Source organism: Lepidochelys kempii, chromosome 10 (assembly GCF_965140285.1).
Source record: "Lepidochelys kempii isolate rLepKem1 chromosome 10, rLepKem1.hap1, whole genome shotgun sequence".
NCBI classification, from domain to species: Eukaryota; Metazoa; Chordata; order Testudines; family Cheloniidae; genus Lepidochelys; species Lepidochelys kempii.
Genome location: NC_136389.1, coordinates 49,764,238 through 49,779,537, shown reverse-complemented (window position 1 = coordinate 49,779,537; position 15,300 = coordinate 49,764,238). Strand labels below are relative to the sequence as shown.

At 39.9% G+C, this 15,300-nt stretch overlaps 1 protein-coding gene across 1 annotated transcript in view; it reads right to left on the bottom strand.

The window, feature by feature from the left end:
- Nucleotides 1–13,755, bottom strand: part of TSPAN3 (tetraspanin 3) — a 37,527-nt gene extending 23,772 nt beyond the window's left edge. The window contains exon 1 of the mRNA XM_073303507.2: nucleotides 13,604–13,755. Within this exon, the coding sequence (XP_073159608.1) occupies nucleotides 13,604–13,681 (78 nt within the window). The 5' untranslated portion in view covers nucleotides 13,682–13,755. The remainder of the gene's footprint in view (nucleotides 1–13,603) is intronic.
- Between the last annotated feature and the right edge of the window lie 1,545 nt (nucleotides 13,756–15,300).

The following is a 15,300-nucleotide window of genomic DNA, read 5'->3' as shown; positions in this document are numbered from 1 at the left end:
AAAATCTCATTCTGATCCTGAATTCCAACTGCAGTAAGACTTCCACTGATTTCAATGGAATTACACTCTCAAAAAATCACGGGACTGGACCCGTGAGAGTACACTGTACACCAGTAGCAGCAAGTACTTCTGCCTCTGTATTCCCTTTTCTAGTTATACAATGAACCCAGTGTTCTCTCTTCACATCCCCCTGGCCCCATGTCAGCATCTAGAACACTCAAGGTAAATTCTGCACTGAACAGCTTAAATGGGAGAACTAGGCCATCTATAAGGTAAGCTGATGCAATAAAATAATGGATGCTGTGTACTCAGTTATAATATTCTGTCTGTCAGATGGAAGACTGTCAAACGCAACAGGGCACCCTTACACCAAGTGAAGTTAATAGTCACTACACTGTCTCCTGGTCTACATTAGTATACTGCAATAGATCTGGCTAGTACTTAACATTCATTTAGTAAGTTACAAGCTTTACCAAAACCTTCAGAGTTCCCTAGGCCAGGAACAGCTAGCTGTATTGAAAGAAATGGACTATCACTTTAGAACACTGAGATCATTTTGCGTTAATTCAAACTGGTTTTACAGAGTTTTTATATGACCCTGAATATCATTATTTATCTAAACTGAGTTAAAATGGATCAAGACAGTTCATTATGGGGGCTTTAATGAGCTAGAAACATGAAACTAATCCTGAATCTGAGCTCAGATTCAATGTGTTATATTGTCTCCAATACTAAAAGGTGTTAATCTAAGTCTTCATTTCCCCCATGGGGTACACTCTGTTTTGAACTTGAATAAAAGTGATGATATACTGAATCTGTACATATGAAGTTACATGCAGTGTAGCTCTGGGGGTTTATCCAGTTTGTGTCTCGTCTGATGGGACCCTGGTGCTATGTAGTTTAACTGCAGATGCATATTAATATTTATATCTTAATGCTACTATGTATTTGTATTACAGTAGGCCCTACTGTGTTAATAACTGCACGAATGAAGTGGGTCCCTACCTTGGAGGGCTTACAATCTAAACACAATGAGTGTGCGGGCAGGGATGGGGAAGGATCTAATATACAAGTAACCTAAATAATGTAAATAGTAAACATGAGCGTGCCTGGATTTTTTTTTTTTAAAATAAACATTTATAAGAAGGGAAATTGTTAGGAAGATATTAAATGACCAGAAAGAGAAGACGAGACGTGACACTAGAATGATGTTAAATGGTGTAGTAAACATGGTAAGATATGAACAGGGATAAAGTTAAAATAAGTCAGTATTTGGATAAGTTTAAGTCCCAGATCAGTGCCTAAAAATGGAATTGCTCACCTAAGGCATTAGTGACTATATTAGCCTTAATCTGTGAGCATGTCAGTTAACAATGAAAGCTATAAATTTTGGCTGTGTGTAATTTATTTTAGACTTCATGGTGATGTAGGACATAAAATATTGAGGGGAGGAAGGAATAATCTGCTGGTTAACTAGTGTGAAACTTTACTATCAAAACAAATTGTGTCTCAGCTGAAGTTTCCTCTTGCTGCAAAGTTTCAGAAGCTATTTGAGAACTACACTCCTGCTGTCATAAGCAGGTCTTATTCTCATGTGAAGAAAATACAAATCTTTGGAAAAAAAGGATAAAGACATTTTTACCATTACAGGTCCTCTTGAATGTACAACACGGGACCCAAACAACTTCTCAGACTTTTCTGAGAATAGGAGCCACAGAAGTGGTAAAGAAGTACAAATGCTACTGTTCAGTTGTACAAGTATTTCAATTTTACAGAGCTGATACTTGATTAAAATGAGCTAAAGAACTTCTGGTTCTACACCTGCCTGTTACCTCCTACCAACTTTTGTTTTACAAATTGTAGAAATGTAGTGCTGGACGGGACAACAAGAGGTCATCAAGTCCAATCCTCTGTGCTGAGGCAGGACCAAGTAAACCCTACACCATTTGCGACGGACATTTGTCTAATCTGTTCTTAAAAATCACCAATGCTGGGGAACTCACAACTTCCCTTGGAGGCCTATTGCAGAACTTAACTACCCTTATATTTAGAAAGTTTTTCTGATATCTACCTTAAAATATCCCTTGCTACAGATTAAGAGCATTACCTTCTTGTCCTACTTTCAAAGGACATGGAGAACAATTGAATTTAAAATGGCCATTAACATATCTGAAGACCTTTGAAGTATGCTTTAAAAAAAAGTTTCCCCTCCCCCTTGTCACAGCATAAAACATAGGCAAAATTGACTTACTATGCTTTATGCATCTGACAGCATTTCACATAAACTACATGAATTTACCATAATAGAAGTGTTAGGGCTGAGAGATATGATTGCTGAATCAACAGGTTAAATGCAGAAGATTCAGAAACTCCAACTATACATTGCATTCAGAGTAACAGTCTGAAAGAACAAACAAGGATGAGAGATTCAGGCACTCTCAAAGTCTAATCATGGCTCTGCTGGTGGCTCACTGGGTGGCCGTGGGCAAGGTATTTCACCTCTGCCTCTATAAAATGGAAGTAATATGAATCTCAACACCCCTTCCAATTAGTTATCTAATAAGTTCACATTTGCACACAACACTGAATACATAAGGTGCTACATAGATACTAAACTGAAAAAAATCAGCTCGGGGCAAAACACAAAAATGAGACATTTTAGCAGAGTTATGTTTAATGGCTTATTTCCTTCAAAACCTAGTTGTCTTCCCTGTGCTAAACAACTAAAGTTCTAGCTCAACTCTAATACGCTAGCATTTTATGTACAGAATGGAACGCAGACATGCACATTTGGGATATAAAGTGAAGAACCAAAGGGGAGCCAGGGAACAATGGAATTACATTAAGTGTTGCCTAGCAATGAAACATGTGAATGTGCCAGTGATGTCATCCCCCACTTCAAAGGATTAAGAGGCTTGTCAAATGTGGTATTTTGCAAGGTGGCAGAGGGAAAAACCATCTGCAGCGGTCACCAGATATGAAGAGAGTGCAAAGGAAGACTGAAATCAGCACCATTTGTGAGCCTCTTTGTCCTTCTCTGCTATGTTTTAAATGGAATTTTAAGTGGCTTCTCTCTTCCCCCCACCCAAGAAAACCCAGTTCATAGAAGGGGAGCTGAGACTTAGCATATAGCTTCATAGGAATAATTTGGGAAGGAAATTTTTTTTTTTTAATGCAAAGCAGTTGTCAATCCTATAATCTTAGGATCTTTGCAATTTGTTGAGATTCTACAATTTTTACAGTTTGAGACGTACTTTCTAAAATAAAAATTGACGTGAGTTCCACTAATACTATCAAAATGCTGATCCAGAATAAAACATGTGGTGCTTATCAAAGTAATATCATAATGAATATTTTGAAGTAAAAACTTTCATTAAAGCACTTAAATTACAGCAACTGAAGACTTAAAAGCTAGCGCTGCACATGTAAGAACATTTAAACACTTAAGTTACCATTCACCAGAATCTTTAACGTCAATTTACATTGGAAGATAAGATCTTAAGTGAATCAGCATACTGCTCCACCCTAATCTCACACATTGACTTCCAAATTTCTATCCTTATTCATGAATATCAAGATCATATTGCTGCTGCTTTGTGTGTTTTTACAACCTGTTTAAGATAGGGTATGTATCAATATAGCAGAGAAAGACCATCCAGCTAGAAAAAGATTTATTCAAACCAAATAAGCTTGCAACCAAAATTCTTATAACCTAAATTAATAATGGACAAGATACTAGTTTAAAACTTGTATTCAGAAGATTTAAGTTAGAAGCAGAATTATCTTATGTATTGTCAAATTAAATTTAAGAACACAATCTCTTAACATATGCTTAAGATCTGAGAAAAAAAAGACACTGAGATTTTATTCTTTGCCTAACAAACAATACAAGTTTGCAAATCCAGTCTATTTCCCCTTGTTTATTTCCCTCCCTACTGCTCGGCAACTGCTGGAAATGGCCCACCTTGATTATCACTACAAAAGGTTCCCCTCTCCCCTGCTCTCCTGCTGGTAATAGCTCACCTTTCCTGGTCACTCTTGTTACAAACTGTATGGTAACACCCATTGTTTCATGTTCTCTGTGTATATAAAATCTCCCCACTATATTTTCCACTGTATGCATCCGATGAAGTGAGCTGTAGCTCACGAAAGCTTATGCTCTAATAAATGTGTTAGTCTCTAAGGTGCCACAAGTACTCCTTTCTTTTAGTCTAAGATCTAAAGTCATCTTTTTCTGGCACTCACATCACCATCAGACTCTAGTCAGAGCTCTTAACAACTCTGCTGTTGTTCGAGTTAGAAAAGAATCTGGCTCACTCGCAGCACTGCAATGGCTCTACAGTAAAAGTTAGTAAAAGCTTTTTGGTTGCTCTAGTCAGATGCAAGACAGAGAAAACAGATGGGTTGAGGAAACAGATGCCATTTCAGTGATAGCCACTTTTCTTACTGTAACATCACTTAAAATGACATCAGTTATATGCATTGCATATGATTCACACAGATGTATTTCATATATAATGCTCTAGAACGTAAAAGCAATATTAGAAATTGAACTAGAGAAAATAAGCATTAACCTTTCACGAATACCCAAATCAAGGAAAGTCAACTAAACTTGTGTGCTGTAATAATTAGGCTTAAATCCGTTTGGACAAAGTGGATATGGATTAAAACAACACCCACAAACTAGAGTGGGTTCAGGAAAGGGCAGAGTGACCAGTGCCACAGGAAGAAAAGGAGGACTTGTGGCACCTTAGAGACTAACCAATTTATTAGAGCATAAGCCACAGGGATGACTTAAGAATGATTATCTTTACTTGTGATGGCATGTAGGGTACAGGTAGCGCCACACCACAGTGAACAGCTCTGGCAACAGGGAGACAGAGCAACACTACATGTTTAAAAGAACATATGTGGGAGGCACTGCTGGGCACAAAGAGCCATGTAGAGTATACATTCTAGGATTCTGGTGTGTATGTACTCTACCCATCTAAACTATGCCTCATCCTCCACGTTATTTATACCTATGCTAATTGGGCACGCGGTGTCTACTCTACATACTGCCATAAGTGTAGACATACCATGAAATATATCTTTGCACATAAGCATATGGAGGGAAAGGGAGCTTGGTAAATCTAAAGTGTGACGTGCATCAACAGGCCAGAAAGGAGTTGTTAAAATGGTACAAGCGTTGGACAAGTCAATTGAAGAAAAATGGCTGAATATTAGGAAAGATTATCTGAATAGCTTTTTGTATATTTATATAATCATTCTTTGAAAATAATACAGCATCATGCAATATCAAAGTGAGCTGTAGCTCATGAAAGCTTATGCTCAAATAAATTTGTCTCTAAGGTGCCACAAGTACTTCCTTTTCTTTTTGCGAATACAGACTAACATGGCTGCTACTCTGAAAAATTTCTCTAGAATTGTCACAGGCTACCTTGTGAATGACTATTTAGGGTATTGTGTTTCTTGGAGAAGCTAAGTAAACCATACTGAGTTCTTTGGATCAGTCTTTTTTCAGGGTCTGATCTGGCCTAGATGTAAGAGTTAATAAATCCAAATGGGGTTTAAGATATTCCTCGTTTCTACCTTTTGTACATACTAAGATGTTGATGCTTATTTGAAAGCTTTTCTGAATAAACTGTTTCAGTGTAAGATCTGACAGCCTAACAATCCTTCATAACCTGTATACTTTGAAAGATTGTTAGAGCATCTGTCAGATCTTGCAGTTTATTCAGAAGAGCTTGCAAATAAGCAGAAAGAATTGTTTTTGTATAATAAGGCAGTAATGATCCTCATGATTTTTAGACTGTTTTAAAACTAAAAGCAATGTAACACAAGTATACATGCTAAATTAACTTTAACTGTAGCTGCCACAAGTACTCCTTTTCTTTTTTCAGAACAAAGATTACATTACTTTTGCCACGTAAGCAAAAGGCTGAGCTAAGATTCATTTGCACTTAGCATTATATACACAAAATATCTCTAATTACAAGAGGCAGTAGACCATTGGCCTGAAAGTTTCAAATATACAGAGAGACCTATCACACTCATTCTTTCTGTATGCTCTGGTTCATAGGGAATGTTTGTAACTTGACCTGATTCTCTATTGTTTCCAGATTCCTTGTACTGCACAAGAACAATGAAGATTTTTCCATGCAGTAAAGTGTTCCTTTGCTGGATAAAACTATATTTCAAACTTCCTGCATCCCAAACCCCTCATCCCTGGTCCCAGCCCATAGCCCATACCCCGTCCCAAACCCTTCAGTGATACCACATTTAGCTTTCCAACTTGTTTTTGCTGCTACTAGCTATAAGCCCCATTTTAAAAAAAACACTATGAAAACAAATATTGTAAGAACTCTCAGAAGTTGGAAACATTAAAGGCTCTGATCTTGCAATAACTTAAAAACACATGACTATTTAATGGAGTTCAGTGGGACTACTAGTGGGTTTAAAGTTCATAGAATATCAGGGTTGGAAGGGACCTCAGGAGGTCATCTAGTCCAACCCCCTGCTCAAAGCAGGGCCAATCTCCAATTTTTGCCCCAGATCCCTAAATGGCCCCATCAAAGATTGAACTCACAACCCTGGGTTTAGCAGGCCAATGCTCAAACCACTGAACTATCCCTCCCCCCAAGTTGAGCATGTGTATCTTCCCAGGCTCAAGGGCCTACATGTGTTGCCTGATAATCTGTCTCAAAACAAAACAAATGAAATAATTCAAACATGCCATATCAGTTTCAAGAGGACAGTTTTAAAAATGATCAGTTGTTCAAAAAGTTTAAACATGGTTTATGTATACTCTCCCAGAAAATACACACCCTCCTCCCACCAAAAGTGCCCTGCTGATCTTCACTTCCACAGCAGTGGAAACCTCCCCGAGCAACATAAAAGTTTCGCTGGCATAAGCGCTCAAAGCACAGAATTGTGTTGATGGGGGATGCTACCGCCACTCATTTATGGGATTTTATTATGTCAATGGGAGAGCTCTCTCTCATCAGCACAGAGCAGCTACATGAGCAACTTTACAGCAGCATTGGTAGAGCTGTGCCACTGTAAGCTTGCAAGTGTAGACATGGCCCAAGATCATGCAATACTAATAATTTTTAAAAACTACTTTTGCCACTATTGCAGCAGAGTTGTCACAGTGAAAGAACAGATGCAGAGACTGTTCTACTTCTACAGACACTTGAAGAAGCTACACAACAGAAATGCTACTAGAACCAGTTCCCATTTTCCTTAATATTAGTCTCCTTTCCTCACGGAAAGCTGGATTCACGTGGAATGCTGGAGACCTCCAAACAAGAATTAGGTAGCATGTTTCAATGTTCTAATGTGAAAGCATTTAGAAGATACATGCCCCTTCCTTGTTTTTTTTTCTCTGACCTCATTTGTCATTGATTTACATAAGCCACTTATCTGCCTAAGCTCCTAGTATATCAGGAGTCAATAACATACATCATCTCTTCTCCAGACTTTTACCCCCAGTAAATTTGTTTTCTTTTCCTGATTAGAAATATTATTATAAACAGCAAATATTGTTTGATAAAAATGGCTATTCTCAAACAGTATTTTTCTCTGTATGAGCACATCCTTCTATTCTGAAATATTCCCATTTATAAGTAATCTTAAGTATGTTATCTATTTCCTGAGCTACTCGGCCTCATTTTTTACAACACATCATCATAGGTTATCGGTTCCTCAGGAATACAGGATGTTGACAGAGGGCACTGCATCAGGCAGTGTTCAAATATTTGCCTGCATTTACCACATTCACATTTGGAGTAATTTCTCAGCTTCCACATGGTAATACTGTCACCAATCTTTGCCATACCACCTCTCGCTCTATTCAGAGTACACCAGTGTTGTGGTTTGAAGTCAATGCCTGGAGGGAGTTGTTCTGAAGGAATCAGATTCTCCAGTGTCAGCAGCATTTCCTGCAATTTTATTACTGTGTAGCCTTCCCCAGTGGTATTTTGGGGTAGAGGCAAAGCTGTTTCTGGACTTCAGCCTACTGAGTAAAGAAAAGCATCCATGCAACAGGGGTCTTGGATCATATACCTGTTTTTGTTTTGCCTTTTTACTAAAAAGGCATCCTGCCTCGCTAACAGTGATACAATCCCTGTGAGGCAGTATAGCAACAATCCTTAAAACTACAACTTGGTGCGTTCCCTTATTGGGTGTTTAGTTAGTTCCAGAATCTATTCCATTTACTAAGTCATGCTCATGAGTGTACCATTTACTATCTTAAACTTTAATGAGATTTTAGCATCTCTTTATTCCATTGTAGTTATGTTTAAAATTCTCTGGAAATATTTACTAGTGATTTCCTATTGTTTCTTTCAAAGTTTGGTGGATGCTGTCTAACTTCAGATGTTCAATTATCTGTACTAGCAAAAGCTAAATTCCTTCATAAATATCTGCCATGTCTAAGATTTAGATATTGCTAATCTAGCTTTTCAAAAAGAATGCGCAGTCCTTTGGTTGCACAAGACAATCTTGTGCCATATCGGTGAGATATAGCTTTATAATTTAAAGGCTTTCTTCCTTCATTAATCTCTGGCAAGAAAACATTAATAAGCGGTAGACCAATTCAATATTTACTTATTGGAGGTTGACCCTTCTGAGAGGATCAAGTTGTAACTGATATTTGCTGTTAATGTTCCCTTGTAAGGGTACCTTTAATTTTTTAAGAATGCCTCATATTTATATTTTAGACAATTCATGTTATAATTGGCAGCTAAAATATACCATTTCATATTAAGATGAAATCATCATGCTGGCTTGTTTCAACACCCTAGTTTAACTTAATGCAGTGGTTCTCAAACTTTTGTACTGGTGACCCCTTTCACATAGCAAGCCTGAGTGTGACCCCCCCCCCAATTAAAAACACTTGTAAATATATTTAACACCATTATAAAAAGCTGGAGGCAAAGCCGGTTTCGGGTGGAGGCTGACAGCTCATGAACTCTTCCCCCCCACCCCCGTAATAACTTCGCAACCCCCTGAGGGGTCCCAACCCCCAGTTTGAGACCCCCTGACTTAATGCATCTGTCCACAGTATATCGATTCAAGAGACACGTCTGAATTCTTGATCTTCACAGCATGGAGAACAGGCATATCTTGAAAGTTCTGAGCTAGAGGCCTGGAAAGGAGCATGAAGGTTAGTGATGATACATCAAGCTGGCTGTATCACAGCCCTACAAAAAACACTGTCAGTTCATACCAGCTCACCTATCTCCAATTGCTAAAACTTGTCTCAGTGGCAACCTTCTATGAAAAAATAAGGGAATATAGGTTTAGTGGTATCACCAGGATAAAATGAACAAAGAACCCGAATATTGGGGGAGGGGGATGCAGGCTTCCAGGAGAGACTGGACCATTTTTGTTGATAGGTATTCTATGAAAAGTTAATAAAAGCACAGTAAAGTTCCTACAGTGTGTACCAGGAAATAGTAAGAGAGTAACAGAAGTGGCTAGAAGCTTAATGGGGAGGAGGAACGGGCATAGCCATTGGTGACTGGAGACAAAGGCAGCCCTGTGGGTAAAATTAAGTTACTGGATGAAGAACTAGAAGTGGCTGGAGTGGTTACCTGTTAGCAGACTTGATATGTTAGATTCTAGGAAAAGTGAAAGATGGGCAGGGGATTTTATAACATAGGGCTGCAAGAAAATGAACAGCCCATCTCATTTTTCAGACTTCATTGTTAGTGTTCAGTAGGTGACTCTCTTATTCTACTATAAGAAACAGAAATGCTGCTGATCTGTTCTGCAAATGAGTGATTAGCATTTAGTGATTACATGCTAGCATAACTGACATAAGTGGTAGAAACCAGAAATAGAATAAACTGAAACAGTGAAAACAACACTAAAGTAAACCTTGTCAAGAGTTACAGCAAGATACAAAAGATTCATGCTCATCTCAAGTAGTACATGATCTGTTTCTTCTTAAATGAAACTGTAATGAAATGGAAGAACAAAACCTGGACAGTTTGGGGATACTGAAAATAAGATATTCTCAATGCTATCTGTCAAACATCTAAACATGATACTTTAAGTCCCTCTTCCAGGCCTCACAACAGCTCTTCAAGATCGGCTTAATTCACAAAGTCTCTACTGTCCCCAAACAGCAGAGATTAACTACTGATCAGCCATTAATACTGAAAGACAGAGGCTTGAATTTGAAAAAAAAAGTTGCAAGTTTCTTTTAAGAAAGCATTATCTTCAATGGAGCATAAAATGATCAAGAAAAAAAACATTAAGTGAACTTTGCCCTGGATATGCTGCTCTAGATAGATTAAAACTCACAGGTCCAATACCAGATGCTATATATAGATGAAGAAAGAGGAAGTATTAAAGGGAAAAAAGTGAAAGAATAAGCATTGGCATTAAACACAAGATGGCTGTTTGAACATGAGAAATGGCCCAACAACCAAAAAACCAATGCCACAGAACCAAGTTGAAGATGTGACACAAGATTGTAGAGACAAGTACAAAAAGGTCTTCAGACTACAAAAGTGAAAAGTGAGAGCTTCTCAGATGCAATCATTCTAAACATCGGCAATTGTAAAACATCAGGGGTATTCAAGCACACTATTTAAACTGTATTTAGAAAACAACAATACTCGAGAGTTAACACATTATGGAAGTTCCAATTCCTCAACTACCATGCATCTGCATATTGATGGATAGAAAGTAGTAGAATTTTCGACCCAGTCTCCCTGATGAAAGTTGGTAGACAATCCTCCTGAGAGCTCTACACTGACACCCAACAGCAGTTTGTTATATTTGTATTGAGAATGGACCATGAGGAAAACTGTGATCAAACAATATTTTATGTGCGACTCAGAGTTGGACTAAATTTATAAAACCAATCACAGGAGATTTTAGAGTTATTTGACAGATTGCAGGCTGTAATCTACGGCCAAAGTCTGGAGGATCCAATTAACAGAACTGGAACTACACAAAGATGAAAAATCGAAGATGGCTGAGATAATAAGGAACATATTACTTAACCAACAAAGCTGACCCCAAATATTAATGCAGTATGTTGAGCCCAGAGCAGGAAGCAACAAGTAATATTTAGTTTTCAGAGCAGCAGCCGTGTTAGTCTGTATTCGCAAAAAGAAAAGGAGTACTAATGGCACTTTAAAGACTAACCAATTTATTTGAGCATAAGCTTTCATGAGCTACAGCTCACTTCACTGGATGCATTGGAAGTAATATTTAGATGATGGAACAAAAGCTGAATTTTTTCCTTCTCTTCTGGCATTTAAAGTTGAAGATCCAGATTTTTAATCCCAGAATTGATGTTTGCAAAGGAAGGTATTCTACGATTCCCCATTTTGATGCCACAAACTGTGAAACCAAAATCACGACACAAGCCAGCTGAATTCAAAATTCTGTCATACTTACCCTCTTCTCCAGGCAGCTAAGCATCAATTGATCATATTAGTAGAACTGCCCTGAATGCACTCCCTACCAAAAAATATCCAATTTTTGGGAGCACAAACCCACTGAAATAAAAATGATTAGACATTTTCATATGGTACTAGACACTATTTCACAGCGTTTTAAATGATGCATTCTCAAGTTTCTCAACACAAACCAAGGTAATAGCATTACTGTAAATCAGGAACCTCATAACCCTGCACAGAACGATTCCCATGACAGTAGTCAGCTGTCCAACCACTGTTTAACTTGAACAGTCACTACATAAAATGAGTCACTATACAATTATATACTTGGAGGCAGTAAATGCAAAAAATTCTCTCTCAAGTACATAACATATGAAGACATCACTAAACCTATGATAAGCAGTCATATGACACCACAAACTCAGTTGTGCTCATTCAATAGCTAATCCAATTTATATCTTTAACCAAGTAAGAACAATCTATTTTAAACTCTCTAAAAATACACCAGTTACAACACAATTACATGGGTAGTTACAACCATGTATAACCAATTTCACAGGATGAATATTTGGTTCAAGCTACAGTATATTTAGCATAATACAGAACACAAACCTACCTTTAAAAGCCACACCCAACAATACACTGCTCCAAATGAATAGCGATATTATAGAGGCTATTGTGGCTAAATGGCACATGCATCACTCGATTTAAAAATCAAACAAACCTCAAGTGTATGATTCATCTCAGTGTAAGCAAATCCAGTCAGAAATGCTGGGACAGGAGGCAGCACATATATACAGATTTTGCAGGACCACCCTGGGTCACTAAAATATATATTTAGTGAGAAATTTCATCTTAAACATTTAAGATCAAAACACACACCATGGAACATGGGGATATTAGATTTAGTACCAACCCCATTTTGAAGAGTGAAACTATTTATATCAACGTTATTTGTGTTCTAATATTCCATTACCCACTACCCCTTCCCCTTCCAAAGCCTGAGATTTTTGAACAGCTGGGACAACAATCTTGCATTACTGTAATCCCAGTTCCAATCCATCCATCTGGAAAGCGTGCACTCTAAACACACAACCATATCATTTGTAAATTGTGTTTCCTTTACTTAAGCTAGGGTGTACTGATATAGCCAACATGACACTGTATTTTATGTTAACAATATAGCACAATCTGCCCACATTTATAAACATGGCTTACAAAGATCTACTATTCTACTAACCCAGATAAGCTTTGGTCTTCCTGTCTGCATGGTTTTTAGCTAAAGCAGCTAAGGTTCAGGGGAAGGGTAAAGTACTGCAGTTATTGCAAGAAATTAAAAAAGTCTATGATTAGTTACACTGAGACTATAATGCAAGGGCACATTACTACTTTATGCCACTAAAAGGGTTACAAGGAAATGTGTGTGCCCACCTGCCCCCAACCATACATTATTTGGGATATAGTCCCTAGCTAGATAGTTGGAAATTAATGATCACAAACAACACTGAGAAAAGTGAATGAATTCAGCAAAGAGAGCTAAAAAACAAAAACTTCATAACCAGGCCCAAATCAAGTACGGTTTTTCGGAAACCTCTTAGGGTACCTCTCAGATCCCTATCACCCTGCAGCCCACCTATCACATTAATTTGCATTTACTGAATCTTTGTGACCCAAAACTGGAAAAGGTATCTTGTAAGCGACATAACTTATTTAGAAAGCAGAAGATGAGTGTTTTCAGCCTCTCCCCTCCAAGGGGAGGCCTGGGGGGGTTTATCTGCTGGAAGGCAGTGTGAGCAGTGACACAGCCCGGTCCGTCACCAGCATTATTCACCCTCCCGTCAGCCCTCGGCGCCGTCAGCACGGCACAGCCCCGACAGGGCTACAGCGCGGGGGCTCCCAAGCCCGCGTCCGACTAGACACCCCAGCTCAGGGCAGCCCCCAGCACCCCGCCAAGCTACACGAGGGCGCTGCCCCCGCGTTAGACCCCCGTCTCCTGCCCGCCCAGGGGAAGGTTCTACCCGGCCCGGAGCTGAGCCCCACCGCCGAAGATCCGAGGAGGGGGGCCTGGGACTGAGGGGAGCGAGTCAAGAACCCCTCGGCCCCCAGCCCCACCGCAGGCACCGAGCCCCTCGCAGAGAGTAAGCGCGTCAGCCCAGGCCCGCAGGGACCCCCCGGCTCACCCAGAAGATGAGGTTGAGGAAGACCAGGACGGTTTTGGAGGAGGTGATCCCGCACTGCCCCATCACTCCGGCGCCCATCCGCTGCTGCCCCTCTCCGCTCCGCCGCTGCCAGCTGGCCCGCCTGCCTCACGTGACCCCCGGGAAGGTACAAGCAAGGAGCCTAAGATGGCGGCTGCCTTTGTCACATGATGGGGGAGGTACCTAAGATGGCGCCCCCTTCTGCTCTTAAAGGAGCCGCAACCCTGTTGGCGGGGAGGGGGGTAAGGTATGGATGTAAGGAATGAAAGAGCGTGTCAGTCAAACAGACACCCACCCTTATCGTACGCCCATGCCCCATGACATGACACGACACCCATGAAAGGCCCTGAGTCGGGGGTGTCCAAGAATGGCCGGGGGGCATATGATGTGACACAAAGGTGCAGTCAGGGTGGGCAAGGACAGGGCAGCTGGTTGAGCGCAGCCCTGCACTGGGTGCCTGCCTAGGAGCAGCAGGCAGGACATGGGGCCCTGTATCACCAACCCAGTGCAGGCAGTAAGCCTGAGTCTGGTCTCTAAAATCGTGAGGTTAGCTTAAAAATCATAGGTTTCAGAGTAACAGCCGTGTTAGTCTGTATTCGCAAAAAGAAAAGGAGGACTTGTGGCACCCTAGAGACTAACCAATTTATTTGAGCATGAGCTTTCGTGAGCTACAGCTCACTTCATTGGATGCATACTGTGGAAAGTGTGGAAGATCTTTTTATATACACACAAAGCATGAAAAAATACTTCCTCCCAACCCACTCTCCTGCTGGTAATAGCTTATCTAAAGTGATCACTCTCCTTACAATGTGTATGATAATCAAGGTGGGCCTTTCCAGCACAAATCCAGGTTTTCTCACCCCCCACAAACCCACTATCAGATGTCAATAATTATAACATTCATAACCAGTCGGAGAAGACTTCAATCTCTCTGGTCACGCGATTACAGACATGAAAGTTGTTATATTACAACAAAAAAACTTCAAATCCAGACTCCAGCGAGAAACTGTTGAATTGGAATTCATTTGCAAATTGGATACAATTAATTTAGGCTTGAATAGAGACTGGGAGTGGCTAAGTCATTATGCAAGGTAACCTATTTCCCCTTGTTTTTTCCTAACCCCCCCCTCCAGACGTTCTTGTTAAACCCTGGATTTGTGCTGGAAATGGCCCACCTTGATTATCATACACATTGTAAGGAGAGTGATCACTTTAGATAAGCTATTACCAGCAGGAGAGTGGGGTGGGAGGAGGTATTTTTTCATGCTTTGTGTGTTTATAAAAAGATCTTCTACACTTTCCACAGTATGCATCCGATGAAGTGAGCTGTAGCCCACGAAAGCTTATGCTCAAATAAATTGGTTAGTCTCTAAGGTGCCACAAGTACTCCTTTTCTTTTTTCTTAAAAATCATGTGATTTAAAACATAATGAAGTTTGGGTTCTGTTAGCTGACTTCTCGGTTCTGCGCTTTTAGCACACACCCAGGTCATGGTTTAAAGCTTTTCTCCGCACCCAGGAGGAATAGAAAATGCCTTTGGTTAAAGTGAAGTTTCTCCCATAATCCCCTGCCTCCAGGAGAGGAGGCTTTAAGGAAAGTATTGTGGGAACTAGCAGTACGGGAGAAGCTCAAGGAGGTTTTGAGGTTAAGGCATGGGAGTGGGATTCAGGAACTCAGTAG